The sequence below is a fragment of the Ornithorhynchus anatinus genome, chromosome 8 (assembly GCF_004115215.2).
Source record: "Ornithorhynchus anatinus isolate Pmale09 chromosome 8, mOrnAna1.pri.v4, whole genome shotgun sequence".
NCBI lineage: Eukaryota > Metazoa > Chordata > Mammalia > Monotremata > Ornithorhynchidae > Ornithorhynchus > Ornithorhynchus anatinus.
Window position 1 is genome coordinate 43,487,306 of NC_041735.1, and position 26,392 is coordinate 43,513,697.

The 26,392-nt window shown below is 41.7% G+C and overlaps 1 protein-coding gene across 1 annotated transcript in view; it reads left to right on the forward strand.

The window, feature by feature from the left end:
* Nucleotides 1–26,392, forward strand: part of KAT2B (lysine acetyltransferase 2B) — a 62,686-nt gene that overhangs the window by 24,276 nt on the left and 12,018 nt on the right. Inside the window, exons 3-11 of the mRNA XM_029070400.1 lie at nt 4,472–4,617; nt 5,963–6,052; nt 7,768–7,949; nt 12,009–12,200; nt 14,144–14,250; nt 18,058–18,186; nt 20,044–20,180; nt 22,638–22,846; nt 23,606–23,732. Of these exons, the coding sequence (XP_028926233.1) occupies nt 4,472–4,617; nt 5,963–6,052; nt 7,768–7,949; nt 12,009–12,200; nt 14,144–14,250; nt 18,058–18,186; nt 20,044–20,180; nt 22,638–22,846; nt 23,606–23,732 (1,319 nt within the window). The remainder of the gene's footprint in view (nt 1–4,471; nt 4,618–5,962; nt 6,053–7,767; nt 7,950–12,008; nt 12,201–14,143; nt 14,251–18,057; nt 18,187–20,043; nt 20,181–22,637; nt 22,847–23,605; nt 23,733–26,392) is intronic.

Consider the following 26,392-nt stretch of genomic DNA (forward strand, 5'->3'; position numbering starts at 1 on the left):
TTCTATCCTCCTTATCTCTCAAGTCTGTAACCTTGGCATTATCATTCATATTCAAAGTGTCATCAAATCCTGTTGGTTCTGCCTTCACGACTTCACTAAAATCTGCCCTTTCCTTTCCATCCAAACTACTACTACTCTGATCCAAGCACCTATCATATCCTGCCTTGGCTACTGCATCAGCCTTCTTGCTGACCTCCCTGTGTCTCCCTACTCTAGTCTATACTTCACTCTGCTGCCTGGATCGTTTTTCTACAAAACAATTCACTCCAAATCTCCCCACTCCATAAGAAACTCCAGTGGTTGCCCATCCACTTTCTCATCAAACAGAAACTCCTTACCATTGGCTTTAAAGCACTCAGTCAGCTCCCTCGCCTCCCTTCTTACTTCGCTGATTTCCTACTACAACCCAGCCCACGCATTTTGTTCCTCTATGTGAACTTATTCACTGTTCCTCGGTCTTGTCTATCTTGTCCATGTCCTCCCTCTGACCTGGAACTCCCTTCATATGTGATCGAGCACCTTCAAAGCTTTATTGAAGTCACATCTTCTCTAAGAAGCCTTCCCCAGTTAAGCTCTCTATCTCTCTTGATATAATCTTAATGGTATATGGGATGAAGGGTGATTTAGAAAAGGCATTTGTAGAATTCTTAGAGGCGAGTTGTCCCAGGGGTTTTGTATTGAAACGTTTTGCTTATGCTAAAGTAGAATTTATTACATTGATATACACAAGTTTTTACACAACAATATGGGAGTTCGAGGATTTGATGAGTAATCGTTCCTTCTAGACTGTAAACCCGTTGTGGTCAGGGATTGGCTCTCTTTATTGCTGAATTGTAGTTTCCAAATGCTTCGTACAGTGGTCTGCACACAGTAAGCACTCAATAAATATGAATGAATGAATGAATCGTTCAAAAAGATCAAATACAGCCTGTTTTCAAGATTCCAAATTTTGATCTGTTCCTTTCATCTGTCATGTAGTCTATCCACTTTGTCATTTCTCACTTACTTTAGCTTTAAGTTCAACTGTTTTGTGTGGCTTTTTCCAAAACAATTTTTTAACCTATTAATATATTAGAGTGCGTAATCAGGGCTTTCCTGGGGAACAAAAGACACCTACTACCTGCCTAATTGTGATCAGCTGTTTCTCTGCATTCTTCAGGTCATTATTCTGCTTGAAAATAGCCAGCTGCTCTGTGCTACTAATGTGGTTTATGTTACTTTCAGGGTTTCATTCTGGGATTGTATAGTTTACGGCTATTCCTGCTATGATAGTGTTTTTAGAAAAATGATAATTTTGAAATGTTCGTATGAGTGTGTGTGTTTGTGTGTGTTATTAAAGTCAGTAACTAAGCCTTAGGCATAAGGATCTAAACTCTTAATTGTGCTGAGTTCCTTATAGAGGGATGGCAGCCATACTCTCTGAGATTGGGCAGATGTAGAGTTATTTTAATCTGTTTTCATCAGACATTGTGGCCGATACTAGAGGAATGTGTCTGGCATGCTGATTTCGGTTGATCTTCCCTGTGAGCTTTGGGGTAGGAGCCATCATGGCTTTTGGGCATATAAAGTATGTATTGTTGTCAGCAGAGGTAAGATCTGGGTTAGACGATTCAGATAAATTTGAGCCTGGATCACATTGAAAGAGTAAATTCTAGCCCTGATTTTGACCTGTTGGTCATTTTTATTATTTTGGCTGTAGCTCAAGCTGACCCTGTGACTCCTGAAACACTGGTGTAATCTAAATTCCCTGGGGAAACATAAATGGATGTTAAAGATGCTTTCCAGTTCTGGAAAGATGCTTTCCAGAACTGTGGTTAAAACTTCATACCAATTTGCTCTGTAGTATATATCATATTAATAATGATAATTGTGGTATTTGTAAAGTGCTTACAATGTGCCAAACACTGTATTAAGCGCTGGGGTGGCTTATAAGAAAATCCGGTCAGGCACAGTTCCTGTGCCACATGGGCCTCACAGCCGAAGGGTGAAGGGAGCACAGATTTCCTCATTTTACAGATGAGGAAACTGAGGCATGGAGAAGTTAAGTGACTTGCCCAAGGTCACAACAAACGTGGCAGAGTCGGGTTTAGAATCCATGTCCTCTGACTTCCCAGTCCATACTCTTTCCACCAAGCCTCAGTTCAACAAACTTGGTGCGGCTCTCTCTCTCTCGTGTTGCCTTTTGATGGTTAATCTTATCCTAGGAACTGTAGCCATTTGTCATTCAGTTCTCTGCATTTTCTGGAGACAAAGTTCATGTCTTCATGGTTTTCAGAGTTAAATAGATAACTGTCAAGAAAGGCCAAGAAAAACAGTCTGCCAGGCAGCAGTATTCATTTGAACAGATAATAAAAGTAGGCAGCAAAAGTCACAGATTCGAACAGATGGGCTGGGGCTTTGATGAAAATGATTCTGCCCTGGCCCCCATGGTGGGGATGGAATTGTGCTTTAGGAATAATGTTTCAATAGAAGCCCCTTTCTCTGACCTCTAAGGAAAAGTACTGTTCATCAAGATTTTTGAAACAGACCTGTGATTGTCAGGCCAATCCAGAGCCATGCCTGAGGATGCTATCTCATCGTAAAATATTCAGCCCCCATAAACCCAGCCGACTATTGCTTTTGAGTCTTACTGTGTTAGATTGTACCAAAATTAAGTACTAGAGATAAAACCAGCTACTTTGTGTGGGCTACTTAGGGAGTTAGCATTTGTGTCACTGAAATGCAGGCAGGAGTCCTGGAAACTTTGCCAGATTTTTTTCGCAAGCTTAATGATGAATCAAAGACTTTTATAACTGTTTTAGGTTAATGATGAAAATTGCATCAATATTAGCTAATCAACTGAGGGTACTGATTGAGCTATTACTGCATACTTGAGAGAATAAAGTACAGTAGAGTTGGTTAGACCTGTTCCCTGCTCCCTGTGAGGAATTTATAGTCTAGAGGGGGAGACAGACATTAAAAGGAATTACTAATAGGGGAAGCGGCAGGGTAAAAACATAAGTACATAAGTGCTGTGGGGTGAGTATCTAAATGCTTAAGGGGTACAGTTCCAAGTGTGTAGGTGACACAGAGGAAGGGCAAATAGCATGGGCAAATGAGATTAGTGAGGGATAACGTCTTGGAGGAGATACAATTTTAGTAGGACTGTGAAGACAGAGAAAGCAGTGTGGCCTAGTGGATAGAGCATGGCCTGGGAGTCAGGACCTGAGTTCTAAACCCAGCTTCCCCACTTGTCTGATGTGACCTTGGGCATGTCATTTAACTTCTCTGAGCTTGAGGTACCTCATCTGTAAAATGGGGACTAAAGCTGTGAGCCCCATGTGGGACATGGATTGTGTCCAACCTGATTACTTTGTATCTACTCCAGTCCTTAAGAACAGAGCTTGACACATAGTAAGCATGTAACAAATATAAAAAGAATGGTGGACTGTCATATGTGAAGGGGGAGGAGTTTCAAGCTCAGAGGGAGAATGTGGGTAAAGGGTTGGCAGCGGGCCAGATGATTGAATGAATGAATGAATGAGATCAAGATACAGATTGTACCAAAATAAATGCAGCTCTAATCCCCATTTTACAGATGAGGTACCTGAGGCACAGAGAAGTTGTGACTTGCCCAGTGTCACATCAGACAAGTGGCAGAGCTGGGATTAGAATCCAGGTCCTTCTGACTCCCAGGCCATGCTCTGTCCATTAGGCCACACTGCCTTCTCTGCCTTCACAGCCCTACTGAAATTATATTGCCTCCAAGAGGTCTTCCCTGACTATGTGTGTGGGCTACTTAAAGAGCTAGCATTCGTGTCACTGAAATGCAGGGGACAGTAATCTGGATTCATAAATAAGATAGAATTTACAAGTTCACAAATTTTTCACCGGCCTATCTTGTTCTAAGAGTCATGTTGATAATAAATAAGTCAATAAACTGAGTGAATAAGCATGGACGTCAAGGAGGGAAGCTACCACGCCCAACATCATATTTGTCTCCGCTGAAGATAGGGCATTAGGACTGGCAAGGTCATTAGTCCAGACCAATGGATGGCAAAGGTTGTGTCTTTAAGAGAAAAGTGGATTTTAAAGGACAGAAAGAAACAAGAACTGAAAAAGGTAAATGCTCAAAAGAGTAAATTAACTGGTAGATTTGCCACTGAAATGTTCAACTTGGTCTGCTTGAGTAAAGTCAGTAGTTTTATTTGTCCAGCCTGCATATAAACACTAGATGTTAATAACTAATATGTGTGCGACACTTGTTATCAGGTCATCCTGGAGGCTACTGAGTAAGCATAGTAAGTAGAGATTGTATTACATCCTCCTATGTAATATTTTCACATCCTCAGTAGATTTTTGGATGATCTGGTTTTTAGAGCATCATTCCAGTTCACTGATGACAAAGGCACTTCTTCGGGGTGCATGTTTTGGACATTGATCTCTCCTAGTTAACTTCTTCTCCCCTGTGTTTCTGTGATTGGTTTTTAAGCTGCTCATGTTTCTCACCTGGAGAATGAGTCCGAAGAAGAAATGAACCGACTTCTGGGCATTGTGTTAGACGTGGAATACCTCTTCACCTGTGTCCATAAAGAAGAAGATGCAGATACCAAACAAGTGTATTTCTACCTGTTCAAGGTCAGGTTGCTGCATTTTCAGAGGGTTTTCCAGAATCCCCAAATCTCTGGTAGTGCTAGGGGAGGCTGGTGCAGTTGACTGTTCCTTTGAATCGATATTTGGGGGCTGCACAGTCTGATTTCCCTTGGCCGAGGGAGTCCTGGTAGCATGGATAGTGACTTACTGACGAGACGCCAGGATCTGTGTCACCAGCATTCAACCTCTGAAGGGTCCCATCTGCCAGAGCTCTGGGAGTGACGATAGAGAAGGGAAGACAGTGCCTGCATAACTGAAGTTATTGTTTTTAGTGGAGCACCGAGGCCTGGCAGTGCCACATAGCAGAGTTGAAAATCCAAGCGGCATCAGACATTCCTCTCGGTCAGCTGACTTTCGTAATTCCCAGGCTGGGTCAGAAAATATTGCTTTAAGCTGAAAGTTCTTTGCCAGGATTTATATTTCTGTTTTAAGAGCACCACACAAACCTGATTGTTGTGGACAAAAAAAAATTCAGGGTTTTTTGGGTTTTTTTGATCAACATCCTCCTCTTCCGCCCTCAAAAAACAAAAGTCCAAACCCCATAAAAAAAAGTAGATAAACTTGAGGTCTTTAGTGTGAGAACACAGTCCAGCTTGCATGGGTTACTTGACTTTTGAGACATAGGCTCTGTGCTGCCTACTCCTGCCTTTTTTTAAAAAAAAAAAAATATAGGAGAGGTGTTTTGAAAATAAACTTGTGCCAGAGAACTGAAGTCCTGATAGCCCCTTTAACTCAGTTTGGAGGTTTCTGTAGGAATGGCAGTGACTGAGATTGTTCAGAGAGAAACCTGTGCTTGTTCAGGGAAAAAAAAAGGCCCAATTTCATGTTTTTCTGTCTAGTGACAAGGAAGCAACATCATTTTCAATTGAACAAAAGGGGGATTTTCAACTTGTTCTTTTTATCATATTTTCTTTTTGTTTTGTTAAAAGATGAGGTTTTTTGATTGTGTGGTGCATGTTTATATGGTCTTACTTGTTGGCTCAAATGACCACTGATACCTTGGAGTGCTCTGGGCTTTGTATGTTCCCGTGTCCAGTTCCAGCCTGCCAGGATCAATCAATCAGTAGAATTTATTGAATGCCTGTTGTGTGCAGACCACGGCACTAAGCGCTTGGGAAAGTGCACCACGGCACTAAGCGCTTGGGAAAGTGCAATAAAATTAATGGACAGGATCCTTGCCCTCAAGAAACATACCTAGCAGGGGAGATGCTAGATAAATGAGATGGTGATGGTGATTTTGTTTCATTCTTTTCAGATTTCTAAGGTGCCTCTCCTCTAGTGAGTGTCTGTGGGTATTTGTGACACTGTTGATATTTTTGTTTCTTTGCAGCTCTTAAGAAAATGCATTTTACAGATGGGGAAACCCGTGGTAGAAGGATCCTTGGAGAGCCCTCCATTTGAGAAGCCCAGTATTGAGCAGGTAGAAAATTCCATTTGCATTCCCTGCTCAGCCCAACTCTACCTCAACCTCTTTCTGCTCGGAGGAGATTGTCAAAGGTCCACAGTGAACTTGAAGTTGGTACACAGTCTCTTGAGGGGTTTTTGAGGTATAAATTTAGCTTCACCTCCCTCTGTGGACAAGCTGTAAGAGGCCTATACCAAGGGAAAAATCCCTGCGGGTGGGACACCATGAACACATGGAAATTCACTCCATTCTCTGAGGGGGAGGGACAGAGAGGGGAGAGTGAATGAGAAAATGGAGTTGGCTGATAGTTTCTCACTCTTCCTAAAGTTATAGGCAATGTCACAGTGTATTGGCCCTCCTTTTAAACCCGTGAAAGTTTCCCTCTGTAAATCCCACCAGTTTAGTCTTAAATGAAATTGCAGGTTGGAAAAGGGGAATAAAATATGTAAAGACTAGGAACATATTAAAATAGGCTTTTGTCGTTATCGTGCTTAAATCTAGTTTTTGTCCATCACTTTGGCAACTCACTGAAAAAGTCTTTGGAAGCAACATTGAGGGGCAAAAGCTTTCAAATCAACCAGAGATAACGCAAAGAAATGAGAACTTCTGATGCCGAAATCGACTCCTGGACACTTTATGAATTTTGAAAAATGCCCTCTTTTCCAGGGTATCTGTTTGAACTTGTAAACTTTCTCTTAGATGCTCTAAACATCTCTAATTGTGATCTATGTTCCAGACTCTCCCAACTCAGCCAAATCCATTGTCATTACCAACTCATTAGAACTCCTTTTTGTTAAAATTAAGGGAAACATTAGGACCCTTCAGCTTGGACTTTCCTACTCTGTGTCAGTATTTAGTAGCAAAATCTTTTTTTCTTCTCCCAGTTTTCAAATCCTGAAAATACGTATTTTCCTTGTGGTTAAGTTGGATAAGAAGTCTTCTGAGCATTCTAATGAAAGGGTAGCTTTGTACACGGTTTATTTTGAAAGCATGTGATTGTGTTCATAATTTATTTTGAAAGCACCATATTTTAGTGAACTTTGTTTACTTAGCAATCCGGAAGACTCAGCTACACATTTACTAAAGACTAAAACAGCCAGATTGCATTTGGAAAGGATTTTCATTGTTGTGGCTTATTTCAAAGGCATCCTATTACTAATGTTTTAGTATTGTCTTTGGTAAAATAGAAGTAAAATAACAGAGTTGCATTAGGCCAGTACTCTGGGGACAGTTCAAGAAGCAGTACTGTGTCAGTTGTAACCGACCAGAGGAAACATTTCAAGAAAAATGTTTTGATCCTCCAGAAAGGGAAAACATGTTTCCTCAGTACCATCAGTCCCCTTAGAAATGACAACTACTGTCATTTAGACTGTGTGCTCCTTGAGGTCAGGGAATGTGTCTACCAACTCTGTAATGTTGGACTCTCCCAAACACTTAGTACAGTCCTTTACGTAGTAAGCACTCAATAAATATGACTGATTGATATTGAGAGTCCTGGCTAGAGTATGTGCTTAAGAGTCTTAAGAGTGAGACGTCCTGCCATATTTTTCATGCTTTACTAATTATAGCCTTCTGGACATCTTAGCTTTCCCATGAGGAGCTGGAGAAGGTACCTACGAAGGATTTTTGTTTAATAATACTCTATCCATCATCGTTCTTTTCAAATGAAAAATCATAATTATCATGTAGCCTCACATCTCCTGAAGCAGATGTTTTCTTTTTTTTTTCAGGGTGTGAATAATTTTGTACAGTACAAATTTAGTCACTTACCATCAAAAGAAAGGCAGACAATAGTTGAGCTGGCAAAAATGTTCCTAAACCGCATCAATTATTGGCACCTGGAGACCCCATCTCAGCGAAGGCTACGATCCCCCAACGATGACATTGCCGGTTATAAAGTGAACTACACAAGGCAGGTGCTGCTTTTCTTTTTTCCCAACTCACTGGTAAGTCAGAAACCTGGGGCTGCAGCGACATAAGCAAATGGGAAAGGAAGGCTGAGCAATTAGCAAGTCTGGCCTTCTGACAGAAAATACCCTCCTTGTCTTCCAGAGTGGGTTTTTTTTGGGATTGGAATTGGCAGATGATTGCCTCAACCTTTCACCCCACTTTGTAGGGCCTGCCAGAGTGACACCTGCATATATTTTTAAGTCGAATATGTAGGTCAGGGGTCAGAAGCCTTTTTGTGCAGAAGAGCCAGTCAAGATGAAGCCTTTGAGCAGTTGGTGTGCAAAGAGCCAAATCAGACAATTCAAGCGCACATTATGTAGCTTAATTAATTGTGAATTTAATGGTTTTCCATGCCTGCACCACCCCCATGCAGTGCCCATTCAATTCCAGTTAAGCCGGATAACACCCCACACCCAAGAGTCCCAACACAACAGGTTTTTAGAGGGCCCCAAAGTGATCATCCCATCAGTATGTCATGCTGCTCATAGCATCCTGTGAAGATGTCATTTTGCCATGCCATTGATATCAGGAGAGGAGGGGAAAGAAAGGGAAGGCAGTGGCAGAAGTTAGTCTTGTCTCCTTTCCCTCATCATGCCCCATATCCCCTCCCTCTCCTCTCCTGTGCCAGGGATATAAGGGCAGAGCCCGTGCGACCAGTCATGATAGGGAACAGTGGTATAGGCGCCGTCTTGGTGCCTCCACCCCCTCAGGGGAAGGCAGGAACTCTCAGTCCCGTATGGGGGCTGTCCCACATGGGGCTCCCATTTTTATCCCCATTTTACAGCTGAGGTTACTGAGGCCCAAAGAAGTGAACTGATTTGCCCAAGGTCCCACAGCAGACAAATGGCAGAGCCTTCTGTCTCCCAGGTCCGGGCTCTATCGACTACGCCATGCTACTTCTCGAGCATCGCCCAGTCTGCTAGAACTCCCGGTGTAAGCGGAGCTCTCCTTCATGGAGGGTAGAATGTCCTCTGTGGCTAGGATGGGGCAAGGAATCCTAGTGGGGGTTGAATGAGGTGGTCTGAGAGGGATCTGCCCTCCAGGCCATTGAGTCCCCCAAATACTCATCACTCTGCGGACCCCAATCCAAAGGTCTAGGTCTGTGGCCATCTGGGAACTGATACTCTCCGGGGAAAGCCTCAGGAGAGCTTCCTGTTGTTGATGGGCTCCCAGGCCACCTATTTTGGACTCCCCTGGCCTAGGCAAGTGATGGGCTGGATGGAGGATGGAGCCCAGAGACTCCACACCATCTGCTAGCTTTTTTAGATAGTGGCGGCCATGGCGCCGTGGTTGGCAGTAATTCTGCGAGTCCTGGAGTGTCTGAAGGCTCCACTCCCTTGTCCCCACCCCCCAAACCTCAGCCCAAGGCCCCGGGTGGCAGTTTTAAATATCACCTCCCTCTTCCTCAGCCACATTTAGTTTCAAAACGAGCCAGATACAGTTCCTGGATCATAGGCTGCCGATCCCTGTTGTAGATTAATGATGTCTTCGTCGTGGAGTGGGTTCATTGGTGATTTACTTTTGTTCTTGAATGAAGATTGAATTTAAGTCATTTGAACTGCAGACAAAGCTACATGAGACTCGACTCTCACAATATCAAATTCAGCCACAAGAAATATGAGTACCTATAGCCATTGATTGTACAGAATTAAAAAACAAAACTGTAATTGAACAGTTGAACTCCTTAAAGTGAAAAACATTTATACACTTGAATATTTCCCCCCCTTTCCTATTTAAGAGATACAACGTTTGTGTTTCGGATTACACAGAAGGCTTTTTTATTTGTGATTTTGCCCACTTAAAGTCAAACTGATGCCTTTTGCCTTGACATTGTTTAAATAGCTCTTTTCTTGAGATTATCTTCTGTAAGAACAAATGATGGATAGAATGCCAAGCCTTCCATCCTTATGTTTGAAAGATGAATAGCAAAAATTTTTAGATTAAAAAATTGGCATGTCAGGGAATAATAAATTCCTAAACAAAATCACAGTCTCCTCCAGTGAAGCCAGTTGCATCAGGGTTTCTTTAAATATCCTGGCAAAGCGTGGATTTTTACAATAATAACCTGTCATCTGGGTGGTAGAAACTCCATAGCTCTTTGGAAGGGTCTTTGGCTTTATCACCCACCTCTGTAGATCTAAATACTTCTCCGACTATAAATTTCCATCATGGTATCAATCTCAGAGGCTTGTAAATGTTAGATTGACCGTTTCAAATACCGAGCCACTGAGACTCTCTTTTAGTAGGGTTGGTTTCATAACAAACCTCTCTCTCTCTCTCTATATATATGTATGTTTGTGCATGTATATGTATGTACACACATTCATAATCATGCCACTGACTGACTCCCAGTATCACCCAATTCTGCATCCAGTTGTTTTGGAAGTAGCCTTTTGATTTGCTAAGACAGTCACAAAATCTCATGAAGCAAAGGTTTTGAAAACCACATTTTGTTATTGTGAAGATAATGGTGATCTAGCCTGCAAATGAAATGGGGCATTGTTTAACCTCTGTGCTCTCATATTCCCCTTCCCTCCCGCCTCATCCCCCCCTAGCATCATGGTATTTGAATGCTTTTGTTTTATATTGGGTCCTGAAGGGATGAAACTGCAAAGAGCTTGCAAATGGGAAAAGAGAGTTTGGGGGAGTTATTGGCATTGCCTGGGATGTTTGAGAGCTGGGGAAGGGGTCCAAGTAGGAAGGAAGGTACCTACTATGTTTAAAAACTTATCCAGGGAAAATTCCTGGAGTAGGGGCCTTGGAGAAAGCCATAGTAGATAGGGGACTACTGGTTAAAGTATGGTGGTGACATACGAAGGGATTCTGCCTCCATTCAGGGAGCTGGCCTTTTTGCCCATGCTATCGGGAAAGTAGCAGCTCAACTCTGCCTCCCATGTGTGTTTTTGGAAGAAGCTGTATTCAGAGAAATAGCTGTTGGAGGTTTCTTGATAGGCTCAAGCAGCAGTGAAAATCGGTAATGCAGCAGTTCTCTGAACCTGCCCCATTCACTACAGCCTTCTGAGACGGCCAGCTCCTGAAATTAGGGGAATCCTGAAGGAAGGGGAACTTGTTATGTTTCAGATGGGTTTTAGTTGACTGGCTCTTTTGATGTCAATTTTTTTAAGTGAATCCCCACTGAAAATGTCATTGAAGTCAAATACCCTGTAAAGCTAACATTAAAATTGGGGCAGACTCTTAAGGGGACCTTGGGTTTGACATGATGTTTCTTCTTGCATGACCCCATCCAAACCACCGCAGTGGGGAAGGGCAGATTTGAATTAGGTTCAGAGATGGTTAGAAAGCTAACTAAGGAAATCATTGAAGGGAGTGAAAGGGTCTTTTGTGGGGAGAAAGCAGTCATGGAAGTGTTAGAGGTTTATAGATGGATGCAGGAGAGTCTCAGGACTATGACTACTCCTATTTTTTAAATAGTATTTGTCTGTAGTGTCTTCTATGCCATACATACTAGATTTGTAAATGGATTTTTATAAATACCAGGAAGATAGTGTGAACCAATAAGTAAACCTGGAACTTTGCTACTGACCAGCTGTAGTACTTCTCCGCTCTCAGTTATCTCCTCTGTAAATGGCACTCTCTACTATAATAATAATCTAAGCATTAAATATAGTACTTGTAATTTTGGGATTTGTCAAGCGCTTACTATGTGCTAAATTTAGGGATAGATGAAAGATTATGAGATCAGACATCTCTGTCCACATGGGGCTCGCAGTCTATCTCAGTCCCAGTTTGCAGATGAGGAAACAGAGGCCCAGAGAAGTGAAGTGACTTTTCCACGGTCTCACATTAGGCCAGCGGTGGGGCTGGGACTTGAATCCCAGTTTTCTGACTCCCTGGCCCATGCTCTTTCCACTGTGTCATGTGGTGCATCATTGCATTATAATGCACTAGGGCAACTCCATATATGAAAGCTGTCCCAGCAGAAGAATTCCCTAGGTCACTGTTGAGCTGATAGTTTGGTAATTTTTTGTCTTTATTTGGAAAACTGTCTTTTGGGTTACAGGTGGCTGTGTTACTGCAATGTGCCTCAATTCTGTGATAGTCTACCTCGGTATGAAACCACCCAGGTGTTTGGAAGGACACTGCTTCGCTCTGTCTTCACTGTCATGAGAAGGCAGCTCCTGGAACAAGCCAGACAAGAAAAAGATAAATTGCCACTAGAGAAACGAACGCTGATCCTCACCCATTTCCCAAAGTAAGGAACCCCGGTCAAGCTGGTTTTTAGATAATCCCGGTGAAGCTGTGGCAGTGGGTGTGTCGTTCTTATAAAAATTGAAATAATAATAATAGTTTAGACATGCAGGTATTGTCCTATTTCTTCTGGGCAATGTTTGTAGATGCTGAACTTGAAAAACAGCACATTTGGTTTTTCAGGTGCATCTTTGTCCTTTTTCTCCTTGCTCTACAGATCTATTTCAGTTTAGTGGAACAATGGTTAGCCCACTGAATGGTCACTAACTAGCTTGTAAGATTATTTGTTGAATTGGCCTTCTAAATTGTATGCTCCTTGAAGGCAGGGGTCTAATCATATGTCTACTTAATTGTATTTTCCCAAACGTATAATTATAATAACAGTAATTGTAGCATTTCCTCAATGCTTGGGATAGATCCAATTAGTCAATCAGTGGTATTTTTTGAGCGCTTGCTGTTTGCAGAGCACTGTACTAAGCACTTGGGAGAGTGCAATACAACAAAGTTGTCAGACACGTTCCCTGGCCACAATGCGCTTACGTACGTGATGCAAGATGATCATGTTGGTTCCAGCTCCTGTCCCATATGACAATGCTCTGCACACAGTAAGGATTCAGCACTTATGTATATATCAATAATTTTATTTATATTGATGCCTCTACTTGTATTGATGTCTGTCCCCCCCTCCCCAGACTGTGAGCTCGTTGTGGGCAGGGATTGTCTCTATTGTTGTATTGTACTTTCCAAGTGCTTAGTACAGTGCTCTGCCCACAGTAAGTATTCAATAAATTCAGTTGAATGAATGAAGTACCATTGATTGATTAAAGCAGAGGTGTAGGAGGTAATCACTGATCTAGTAAATGAGCTTTTCACTGTGGAAAAAAGTGATATGATTGAAAGCAATAGTCGTGATATCTCAAGGAGGTGGCCTGTCTTTTGGAACCTTTGTCATGACAATATGGCGTTGCTCAGAGCCACACTTGGTCTGAGGTTGCAATAGCAACTCTTTAATTGGACGCCAGGGCATGACTGGGTCCTGTTTCTGACTCCTGTGAAACCCTCCCTCAAAGTTCTACCCTATCAAGAACCCCACGCACCCTTCAGTTTTTCAAAGATTATCTGATAGAAAATGTGTATGGTACTTAAACCTGGAAGGTAGTGTGTTTACTGAAGGATTTTAAAGTGCATGGCATATATTGGGTAATAAGTGTAGTAGTTGAAAAGAAGATTTCTACACAATCCAAAACATTTTAGTAGCTTCTGCTGTAGTCAGGAAGCTGTTCGGATTGGGCAGGCTAGGAGCTTCAAGGACTTGCGTCTAGTTCACAAGGTGACCTTGGAATGTCTTTTCCCCACTTCTGCTCTTTAATTCTCATTTGATTGGTGAGAAATGTAGTTTTAAGTGTTTGATACCTTATTGAACAGGAGTTACTTCCTCGTGTACATTCGGCATTATCTAAATTGGGGCATGTGGGTAGAAATTTATGCCCTTTCATAAATCACTCTCAAACTTTTTCCCTCACCCCTCAGGCGCTGCTTTTTCCATTATTTTTGCATAGCTGTTTCTTTAACTCTCAAAACTCCTAAGTTGAAAAGCATGCTGAGACACAGTATACTGACTGAAACACAGTATATTCATTTGTGGTGCACCCATGCTATGTTTTCTAAAATCTGACCCAAAGCTCAATATAGAGAATTCACCAGGCCAGTGGGGTCAAATACTTCAATCTGGATCTGGATTATGAACCCCATGTGGGACAGGGATTCTGTCCAATCTGGTAATCTTGTATCTACTCCAGCACTTAGTTCAGTGGCTGGTACACAGTAAGTACTTAACAAAAAGCACATTATTATTATTATTGTTATTATTGTTAGTGTTTGGTTTTGGATTTAAGGTGAGTTACAGTTGGCAATTCTCGGTGTTAAACTGCCTTTCTCTGTGTCTAGGTTTCTATCCATGTTAGAAGAAGAAGTATATAGTCAGAACTCCCCTATTTGGGATCAAGATTTTATGGCATCTTCTTCTCGAGTTGGCCAGCTAGGAATCCAAACAGGTAATTTCCGTAGAGCCTACTCTGCTGAGCTGAGATCAGGGGAGCCATTGAAAAGACTATGGGGTTGAAGTTATTGGACCCATTTTACATTGATTGTTTTTTTAATCATGAAATGGAGGATCAGGTAAAATTCAAAAGAACAACAAAGAAGTCCTGCACTGTCATCTCTATCAGAGAGACACAGTGGTGCAGAATTGCAGTGGTGGCCCATCAGATTTCACTGAGAGCTGTGCTAAGCAAGGAGAGATGACTAAATGCTAAAACCAGGTTGCAGATGCAGCTCAGAAAGTAGCTCCTGCTTGTCAGCCAAGCATATCTATGTCCATGATCCTGGGACTGTAGGCTGGGACACAGTGTGGCCTCGTAGAAAGAGCATGGGCCTGGGAGTCAGAGGACCTGGGTTCTAATCCCGGCTCTGCCATTTACCTGTTGTGTGACCCTAGGCAAGTCACTTAAATTCTCCATGCCTCATTTCCATCATCTGCAAAATGGCAATTTAATACCTGCTCTCCTTCCTATTTAGAATGTGAGCCCCTTAGGGGATCTGATTATCTTATATCTACCCTAGCGCTTAGTACAGTACTTAACACAGACTAAGCACTTAACAGATGTAGGACACACCACAGGTCAATTTCCAGTTGGTAGAGCAGAAATGGATGGAAGGAGGTGCTTGATTGAAGTTGGGGAAAAATTCAGCCAAGCCAAGAGTTTAGGGGGAGTATTTTATTATTGGCTGCTCTGAGGATCAGGGCTCTTGCCTCACAACCAAAGTTCAACAATGGAACAAGGGTTTCAACATCAGTCTCCTGTACTGGTCAGAGGAAGACAGTGCAGAACAATTTTAGGCTCTTTTGAGACCATTTTCCAAGGAATATACCTAACTCCTGCACCTAATTTGAAGGATATACTATACTATGCCGGCTTTGCTCTTCCTTACTCCATCTCCTTTAAACCTTTGTGGGAAAAAATTGCGCAAGTGTATTTTTAACTCTGTTGATAGGGTACAGTGGTTAGAGTTTCAAATGAAAATTTGCCAGAGTGGGGAAAAAGCAAAGGGAAGAGATATCTATTTAAAGACTTGAAATTTATCTCAGGAAACAACATGCAGTTAAAGTTTTGATGCTCCCTACCTGGATTAATAGCTCATTTTAGAATTTTTCAGTTGTAACTCTGAAGGAGTAGTTTCTAGTACTTGTTTTTTGAAACTATGATTCCTTCTTCAACGTTTCCCCACTCTGACTTAAATCTGCAGCCTTTCGGCATCCAAGTAAGCGATAATGTTAACGTGATGTGAACAACAGTGGTTGTATGGAACCCAGCTCAAAGTGAAAGAACAGGGTTCGTAGTTGACTCTTAAATGCCCCCAATTCCAAACCCTCCCAGAAACTCCAATTTATAATATGTTTTAGCCAGTTATTTAGACTGTCACACCAGTAACCTCCACAAACTGTATCTAAAGAAGGTGACAGAAGGCAAATAAACAAAATTAACTTTCTTTATTGGAGGCCTGTAGACTTCATGCCTATGGGTAACTGTCTGCAGAGCTGACTTATTATAACTCTACTAGGAGCAGATGGTAGTTGGTAGTTGCATATTTGGGGAGTTTAAAAATTCTGCTGAAGGCAGCCCCTGGGGAAGAAGTTAACAAATTGATTAGTTTGGCATTTTTTTTCTACCAAACAGTGAAGAGAGAGAAATTATAAGGAAGCTTCTTGCACAGATAGCTGCACAGCCCAGACTGAGAATGAACCTTTAGTTTGCCATAGCAACAAAAGTAGTTCTCCCCTTAATATCAGCTAAAAATGTCTTGTGCCGTTGTATTAATGATAGAGTTGGAAAAGATTTCAGCTTTCTCCCCTCAGGCAGGAGGGTACCTACATCTGCCTGAAAAATGAATGTTTCTCCTGTTTTAAAGGTTTTCAAAGGAAGCCGATATAGCCAGTGCTCAGTCGCCTGCAGAGAAATGATCCAATTATTGCATTATCCATGACTTTTGCTTATTCAGTTTCTTCCTGCATTGTGGTATGGCTCTGTGGTTCCTCATTCATTTATCTGATGTAGAAAGGGAAAGAGAAAGAAAATAAAGTCAATCCATTTCAAATGTTTATTTCCGTGGCACATGATTGGACACTTCGTAGCTAAGAAGAGTCCCTTTCATCTTATATTTCTACTCTGCTCTAATTGCACTGCTTTCTCTCGGGTTGGGTAGTGTTCCCATTGTGTGTGTGAAGGTGTCTATACACACAAACACAGTCCATTTGCATGCTAAGATATCACTATATTTATACATATGTAATATATGTATTGCCAACATTCAGATGTTTGATAATCATGTGTTTAAATTTGTATACTTGTTTTGAATGACTTCTCTGGTGGCAAATGAATTGGTGTATGCTATGAATTGGTGTATAATTTACCACCACAGTGATTTCTGGGTCAGTAGTTTTTTTGTCCCAGCCAGATTCCCTAATAGCTTAATGCAGTAATGCCTCCTGTGTGAGAACCTTGGCACGATTTACTTGCTTAGCCAGTTGGAGCACCAAGCTGCCATTGCCAAGATTCTCCTGATTTCCCCGTGATCAGTTGAAAGCCATTTTGACAGCCTTGGCAGAGGGTTGGCCAGCTGGAGACACTGCCTAGCCCCTAGCTCCTAATTCCCTCCCAGAACTCTTGCCTTCACTTCTGCTCTTGGCAGGTTTGGGGAAGGAGCTGGAGAACATCTGATGCTCTTACCCAGAGAGGGAAATGGGGTTTGGGCTGATCTGGGGTTGTCGGGGCGAGTGGGGAGCACAAGTCTGGGTGTCTGGGAAAACTAAGAGGAGCTGTATCCTCATCTGCTTTCCTAGAATGGCAGGCCCCTTTTTCTCTGATAGACTGGGAGATGAGGGAGGTTCTCTAAACTCCAGTTCTTCTCCAGCAGTCATCCATTCTATCCGCCCACCCACCAGGCACCACATTTGACTCCTTTCACTGTCTCTGAGTGGATGGGGTCGAGGCAGACAGAGTTGGATGCCTTCAACTTGCTTCACCAGAATCTGCCGTGTCTACACCTGTCCCCTTAACTCCCAGAACTTGATCGTGGCCCAGTGGGTCAAGTTGAGAGGCTCATACTGGGTCCTTTCCTGCCTTTGGCCACCTCCTGCTGCCACCCACCTCATTCAGACCTATTCAGATTCCTTCATACCCTGCTTCCCTGTGTTAGGGTTAGGTGCAGTGAGTTGGTGGATCAGTCTCTGTGACAGATCAGGTTGGGAGCATCGAACCTGCTGTCTCCTGACATAGGCATGTCTCCATCCCACAGCCCTCCAAATCCTCTCAGAAATCCCCAGCCCAGGAATGGACAAGTTGACCTGAGGCAATCAATAACAGCTGGAATAGACTGGGCCTGGTCTTCCCGAACCAACTTTCTGCCTTTCCTGACGAACCCTAGCGCCTGACCCTACTCCAGAGATCCTGGAGAATGGGAGCTGGACTGAACAGATTTAGGGGTGGGGGTTTAGATGGAAACTGCCGGCAGCCAGAAAAGACTGGGTCTTTTTCATGACTTAGGCTTTCCTGTGAAACCACTGATGTCTAACTGTTTATGGAAGAAAAATTGCTCCCTGACTCTTGGCTTTACCACTTGAAAATCATTCTTTTTGTTTTTGTTAGCTCTGCCCTTATAAAAGGCTACGCTGCCGTCAGCTATGGACATTAATATGTCTGACTTAATGGCGATATTAATGCATGTGGTTTTTTTTTTGCTAATTGATGCTCGAGGAATCTTAACATAGCTTCTTTTCTCTCTTGGATTACCCTGTGCTGCAGTCATCAGCCCTCCTCCTCCTGTAGCAAGGACCGTTGCATATAGTGGCAGCCCTTCTTCCCTGGAGCAGCCAAGTGGAGGAAACATGAGTCCTGCCTGCAAAGTGTCTTCTGGGCTCGAGTCAAATCTAGGTAATTGCTTAAAGGGAAGGTTAACAGGGATCTGGTTCACTCAACATATAGACTCACTAAAACCCACTGGTTGCAAATCAATCAGTGGTATTGACTACTTACTGTACGTAGAGGGCTGTACTAAGCACTTTGAGGAAGTACAATTCAGTAGACTTGGTAGATGTGATCCCTCCTCACAAGGACCTTATACTCAACAGTTAGGAAGGCTGCAGTTTGTTGACCTTTTAACTAGGGCATAACAATGACCTTTGGACCTGATTTAGAGAGGCCTGGAGAAGGAGGAAGTAAATACGTTAAAAAGGAGTCTTGGCTATTGAAAGCATTTTTTCATGTGCACAGTGATACAAAGTCCCCCAAATGAATGAGAGCTGAAAATGCACTTTTAGTATTGGTTCTTAATTAAAAATAAAATAAAATGGCTTCATTTGAACAAAAGCAATATTAATCTATAATTTCATGAGAGGATGATTGTCTCGGTAGTTAAGGTTTTTCTTCTGTAACTTCCCTACCAGGTAGTAGCAGGGGGGAAGGGGAGAAGATAGAGAGCGCGAGTGCGCACGCTCCGTGTAGACAGGGAATGTATCACTTCATTATTCTGTATTTCCAAGCACCTAGTACAGTGCACCACACCCACCAAGTCTACATTGTTTAAATGCTGTCATTGCTTCTACGGGAATCAGAGAGACTCAGCAGGGTGACAACCCTAACATTCATTCGTACATCATTTAAGTAAAGGGGTGAGATGTGGAAGTTCTTGCGTCTTTCAGGGTGAAAATTGGTAGTTCACATCAGTAATATAAAACCGATATAATAGGAACACTACCTTATAAGATCTGAGCCTATCAGCCTTGAGAAAGAAAATGATAGGGTTGGGATTATGTTATAGTGAGATATTCAGGAAATTGTTGCAAGGTGACTTAAATTTTTTGCTGCTGTTCAAGGTCTATTTTATTCCTTTGCTTCCAAGTTTTGGGACACCACATGTTGTTGAGAAGAATGTTTTCAACCCCTTGTTCCTTACCCTATGCCTCACTTCATACAAAAGTAATTGAAACTAGCATTCTGCACTGGTATTGCGCTCTCTAGCAATTCCCTGAGGCCATCCAAATCTTTGACATTTTAGGAAGTTCAGGTTTTCAGTGGAGAAATCTAAATCTTACAAGAAATAACAAAGTCCTCTAGGAGTTTTTGTTCTTTAAAAAGAGGGTGAACATTCAGGTTCAGAATAACCATCTGTTTGCCCCTGGCTACTTGTCACATTTGCCCTTTGTAGGCTTTTATCCACCTTTTTATTTAATTTTTTAACTTTATTGTGTAAGATAAGTATGTAATACTTACCTGAGAAGCAGCATGTAGTAATGGATAGAATATGAACCTGGGAATCAGAAGGATCTGGGTTCTAATACTAGCTCTACCATTTGTCTGCTCTGTGACCTTGGGCAAGTCACTTAATTTTTCTGTGCCTCAGTTATCTCATCTGTAAAATGGGGATTAAGACTCAGTTTCATCTGGGACATGTCCAACCTGATTAGCCGCTGGGCAGCAGCGGCATGGGAAAGAGTCGACGGCAGAGAGACAGATGCAGGTTTACTCGCGGAAGGAGGCAATGGTAAACCACTTTCGTAATTTTTTACCAAGAAAACTCTGTGGATACACTACCAGAATGATTGCAGATGGTGGCAGGGCATTCTGGGAGAGATGTGTCTGGTGTAGCTATGGTCAGAGATGACTCGACAGCATTAGACAAGTCCTTTATAATGTTTATTTGTTTTTAAATTGGTTTAATTATACTAGGTGTCAAAATCTACTATTTCTTTTAGTTGTTTATTCTCTTCTGTTGGGTATTTTCTCTTATAGGAGAAAAGAGGAAAATAATTGACCCTCATTCTTTGGAAGAAGCCAAGAAGCCCAGAGTTGTAGGAGACATTCCAATTGAATTGATCAATGAAGTGATGTCCACGATTACAGACCCAGCTGCAATGCTGGGACCAGAGGTGAGAAACTTTAGCTAAGGTAGGGTCTTGGGGGCTCTGCGTTTCCCACTTAGCCTCCGGCTGCCAAGGGGTATGAGCTGATAACGCCTAGAGATTATGAAATTCCTCTCAATGCTGATTGGGTCAAGTAGAATGACTTGGTCTGTTGCTCAAATGAAAGCTTCGTTTGACGTCGTAAATGCCAACCGAAGAAAAAAAAAATGCTGTGTCATTTTTTTCAGGCGTTCGACAGCTACAGCAAGTAGAGAAGTGCTACGGCAGTTAAAATTGTCTCATTTATTTTGCAAAGCGTCTCTAAAATATGTTTTTAAGAATGCATGGCTTGGTAGTGCATTATTAATAATTTCAAATTACCTGTTATAATTTTGAAGCATAGGAGTAATTTCAGACAAAATAGAAAATTAGTGTGTAAAAATGTTTTCTGTCACAAATCTCTTCCCTGTCCTCCATAGACATTCAGGTAGCTGAGGCTAACTCAGCCTGTTTGCATTTTGGACTCTCATTTACTTCCTTATTTTGACTGAAAAGCAGCCATTTTCCATGTATCAATAATGGGTCAATGGGGGGATAAACTTGAAAAACAAAACAAAACCTGCCCTATGGTAGAACCCAATTATAACTTTATCTTAAGTAGTACTTCATCAATCACCCACAGTCTATTCCTGTGGAATTGTCAGCAGGATGCAAGGAATACAATGTTAGCCCTTTTTGGTTTTTTTTTGCAAATTAAGATATAGCACTATTACTCTTTCAGATTCTTTAATTTTGTTATGACCAAGTTCTACTATATTCCTTAAGTACTAAGCCTGTCTTAAGTCCCCAAACCACTGAAAACCCAATGAACTCTTCAGTGCACTTCATAGGGGAAAATATTATTTTAGAATATTTGAGCAGTGTCTTCAGTTCTTAATAATAATAATAATACTAGTGGTATTTGTCAAGTGCTTATTATACACAGCACTGGGAGTGATACAAGCCACTAGGCGACATTGCTTCTCAACAGTGTCCAATAAATCTGGGCATTCGGCATGTAAAGAACTTTCCCTCATCTCCTAGGCCACTTTCAATCCAATTTTGGGGTGAAATTCAAATGGAAACAGCAAGATTTAGTCAAGAGGTTGAGGCGGCAGGAGGACGAACTTCTGAGAAGCAGCATGGCCTAGTAGGTAGACCTAGGGCCTGGGAGTCAGAAGGACCTGGGTTCTACTCCTGGCTCCACCACTTGTCTGCTATGTGACTTGGGGCAAGTCACTTCACTTCTCTGTGCTTCAGTTACCTCATCTGTCAAATGGGGATTAAGACAGTGAATCCCATGTGGGACAGGGTCTGTGACCAACCAATTATCTGGTGTCTACCCCAGCACTTAGTACAGTGTCTGGTGTGTAGTAAGCCCTTAACAAATGCCATAATCATTATTATTATTATTATGTTTAACACTACCTCTTGTGGGGTGGCACTGTCAGCAGCAATTAAATATTGAAACAGCATTCACTTCCTTGCAAAACAGAGAGTTCCTCTGAAAATGTCGAGTACAGCATAACAGCAGTCAGAGGGGTGGTGATGCAAGTTTGGGTTCCATAATCAGAAAGGGAGCTGGACAAAGCCAGGAGGACAGTACCCGTGTTCAGGACTGGAATCTGAAGAGTGCCAGGGTCAAGTTGGCAGGTGTGCTTGCATTTGGTGAAAGTTGGTCTGATAATTTTGCCTTCCAAACAAGCTTTGAAGTCTAATTCATAAAAAAATTAAAATTGGGGCACAGGTAGAAGGAAAAAAATCCTTAATTTCCTAAAAGTAGGGGGAGAGGATCTTTAAACCTGATAGGTTGTGACTGAATTAAAAACACCAAGGGGCCACCCAGTCCTTTAGTAAGTCAAAGCACATGGGATTGTTTAAATATTTAGCAATGAGGACTGTCCAAGTTGAGACATTTTGGGACTGCCGTATGCTGAGCCAGAGAAATCCAAATATTTATGAATTGTGATATTTTAGAGAGAAAAAGCTCTCTCCCTTGAGAAACAGTTGCAGCCTTGTCCCTGTTCCTAGACTGAAGTATTCCCTGGTTTCTCTCATTGGTTTGTAAGGTGGATAGAAAATGTTGACTTACTTCAGGACTGGCTTTAATTTAGACATAATGAATGAATGCTTGGTAAAATAGCTTTGGGGTTTTATGTTTATCCTCTTCAGTGTTTTAATACTCTGTTGTGCCTTGAAATTGCCTTAGGGCACACGGAGAACGTAAAAACAGTAAAATAAATTATCACCCCCAGCAAGGATGAAATCACTAGTCTTAAAATTGTTCCTGCTGAGAGAGACAATTTAAAAGGATTTAGGGGAGAGGAGGATGTTTGCATGAGACTGAGAACTTGCTGAACTCAGGCATGCTGACTTTGTTATATCTTATAGTTGCAAACCAGTGGTGTGACTTTTTTTATTTTTAATTTCTTTTCCACATCCCAGACAAACTTTCTCTCAGCCCATTCAGCCAGGGACGAAGCAGCTAGGCTCGAAGAGCGTAGGGGCGTGATTGAATTTCATGTAGTCGGTAATTCCCTAAACCAGAAGCCAAACAAAAAGATTATGATGTGGTTGGTTGGCTTACAGAACGTGTTCTCTCATCAGCTCCCCAGAATGCCAAAAGAGTATATTACACGACTGGTCTTTGATCCGTAAGTACTTTTTTTGTTTGTTTTTTTGATAAAAAAGAAACTACTTACTGGTGTTGAGAGTGAATTTTAGTCATCTGTGCTCCAAGCCTCCGAGCATGAAGTGGACTTAGAGTTAGCAAACTACTTTCTGTTTCCGGAAGTGATGAGGTTTCTCTTTTGGGGCACTGGGTGTGTGGAGCGACTAGATGCTTATGAATTATTTCTTGATTGAAGAGGTCATGTCTACCTACTCCATTGTACTCTCCCAAGTACTTAGTATGATGCTCTGTACACAGTAAATGCTCAATAAATACCAGTGGTTGAATTATCTGTTTAAAAGAGATGTCTAGATTGGAGATGTCTTTTTTTTTAATCACTGTCCTTTGGCCATAACTGTATGCAGCAAAACCTTTTTTTTGTTTTAGATTTAAATTGAAAAATATGCAATATTTCATTGGCATATTCAATTCAAAAAAGTAATCCATGATAAAATGACAGCTCTGTGTGAATAAATGTGAGAAAAATATTTGAGAAAAATGTATGGGTCAACTTTGACAATCAGTTGAAAAAAGAAAAACCCTGACAAATTTTGAAAAACAAAAACAAAAACGCAGGCATGCACACCAAAAAGCATTAAACCCCTGGAGTCTAAAAAATTTACACTTTTCCCTGCTTTAATAGTGGTTGTTGGACAGAATCTGTATTCTCTCTCTGTTTCTCTCTCTCAACATACACTCACAGTGTACGAAAGGAAAGTTTGACATGACTTCATTTTTTCAGGAAGCACAAGACCCTTGCTTTAATTAAAGATGGTCGTGTAATTGGTGGTATCTGTTTCCGGATGTTCCCATCTCAAGGATTTACAGAGATCGTTTTCTGTGCTGTGACCTCTAATGAGCAAGTCAAGGTAAAGACACCCAGTGTTTTAGAGGAAATGCTATACGCGGGGTTTCTGCATATAATGTCACAGTGAATGGGAGGTGCGGCCAAGCCATGAGCAGCAAGAGGATCAAAATCGGGTCCAAGACCCCCTGCAAGGAGTTTCTGTTTTCCCCAGTCCGGGGAACCATTGTGCTGCATACCATATAATCCACAAGTAAGTCAAAAATAATCTATTTCAGCTGCAAAGTGAAGTTCAAACTTAAAAAAAAAATCCCTTTCTGTCATATGCTCTAGAGAGCAACGGTCAAGCAGTTTGCACATCAGTCTTTACTTACAGCCATGATCCTGACTGATAGCATTATTCATAGCTGCTACGGTGTGATCTTCCCTAAATGGAGCAACTACTTTTGGCCAAAGGACAATGTCTGGTAATCAGTTTGAAGAATTTATCTTACTCGCTGTTTGATCTGAGCAAAAATTTATTCCCTTGCCATCTCAAATGTATTTGAGAATACTGGGAATTTTTCTTTTAGAGGCCACTATTCCTGTATGTTAACTAACATTCTGGCTAAGTAGACAAACTTGGCTCCAAATGGAAAATTCTGCATCTGGGGGATTTGTACCCACCAGTGGGGAGCCCAAGTATGGGATGCTTTTTAGTTGGATTTGAGAGAGGCCAGGGCAATGTGCCCTTGCCTCCTTGGCTGACAGTTGGAAAAATCTGGTTATTTTCCCTCCCTTTAGAAGCAAAAAAACCCCAAACCAACAACATTCCCTTCTTTTCATCTCTCCTTCCTCTTTATGCTACTCCCTGGGAGTTTAGAAGTTGCCTCTACTCTCTCAAAATGAGAAGGAAAGTTAACTCTTTTTCCATCTTGCGGCATATTTGTCTTTTGGATGAACAAACAAAAGTTGGCTTTTCTTCTAGGAGGCCATTGACTGTCTTTCACAAAGTTCATGCACCTGCTAGTGGTTTCAAGGAAGAAAGTTTAAAAAAGAATACTTCTTAAATTTGAAGAACCAGACTAGCTATGTGGTACTCTACCAAGAACTTAGTACCGTGCTCTGCACACAGTAAGCACTCAAATACTACTGATTGGTTAATGCTGGGCTATAATAATAATAATAATGTTGGTATTTGTTAAGCGCTTACTCTGTGCAGAGCACTGTTCTAAGCGCTGGGGTAGATACAGGGTAATCAGGTTGTCCCACGTGAGGCTCACAGTTAATCCCCATTTTACAGATGAGGTAACTGAGGCACAGGGAAGTTAAGTGACTTGCCCACAGACACACAGCTGACAAGTGGCAGAGCCGGGAGTCGAACCCATGACCTCTGACTCTGAAGCCCAGGCTCTTTCCACTGAGCCACTATTATTCCTTGCCTTTAGCCTTTGCTGAATTCCTATGTATCCAAGTGGTTGTATCTAGTGGACCTTCTTCCTGATTCAACCTTTCAAATATTAAAATGGGTATATGGACATAAAAGTTAGAAATTAAATATCTGCACTTTACGTGAGAACCCTGTACCCATTAAAGTCCAAGCCACCAAGTAGCAACACACCCTTGGAAACTCCAGTAGAAGAGCGAACTCCTTGTGTGTTCTTCCTGATTTTTCCAGTAGAAGCAGATTTCTAGACTGTGAGCTCGTTGTGGGCAGGGAATGTGTCTGTTCATTGTTCTAGGGTACTCTTCAAAGCGCTTAGTACAGGGCTCTGCATACAGTAAGTGCTTAGTAAATACAATTGAATGAACGAATGAATACCTCAAATGGAGGATCATTTGTCAGCAGCTGTGGGCAGTGTGCTCTCTCTGCTCCTTCCCAAATTGATTGAAAGAATTTTATAGTCCAGATTTCAGATTTTATGGATGAAGGCAGAATGAGGTAGGTTACCCCACCCCGAGCGTGACCTCAAATGGCCCAGGGTCAGTAGTCCCTGGGCGTAGACGCAGGGGAGAGAGAGATTTTCCTCCTCCCTACCCAATAAGCTTATTAAAAATGATGTTTAAAAGTTGAATTGTTGAAAAATTGAATATTTAATATGAGTTATCATTATGATCCTCCCAAATACTCCGCCTGGAAAAACTTAGCCTTGTGAAGACGATTGGACTCCTTTTATATTCGTGGCCGTACAAGCCAATTTTGAATAAGATGACTGCTACTCAGTTACGCTTATTGTTTGATTTATTCTATTTTCCAGTGTATTTGGTTTACCCTTTTTCATAATCATAAAGATCATTTCCAGTTAGTAGAATGATTTAGTAACAAAGCGTACATATTTGAAAATAATAAATACGGAGGACCTTAGTCTTATGATATCAAGTTTTTTGTTTATTACTATATTGCAATAATAGGCCCATGTTTGAATTAGCCAGATAAGTTTGGCCTCCTTATCCACCTGTGACCATAAGTCTCAATGTGTGTTAGATTGAAATGTTTGCCAGCTAAAGGATATTGTATTATCTTGAATGTATTATAGTTTTTTATATAGCACTTTTTACATCAGTTGTCTTTATTTTCACAACATCCCTGTGAAATAGGGGCAAGTATTATCCTCCATGTTGAGGCACTAAAGGACTAAGGCACAGAAATGTTAAGAAATTTCCCAGGGTCACACAGCAAATCAGACTGGAACTAGGGACGCAGGCATCCTAACTCCCAGACCAGTGCTCTTTCCACTAGACTTT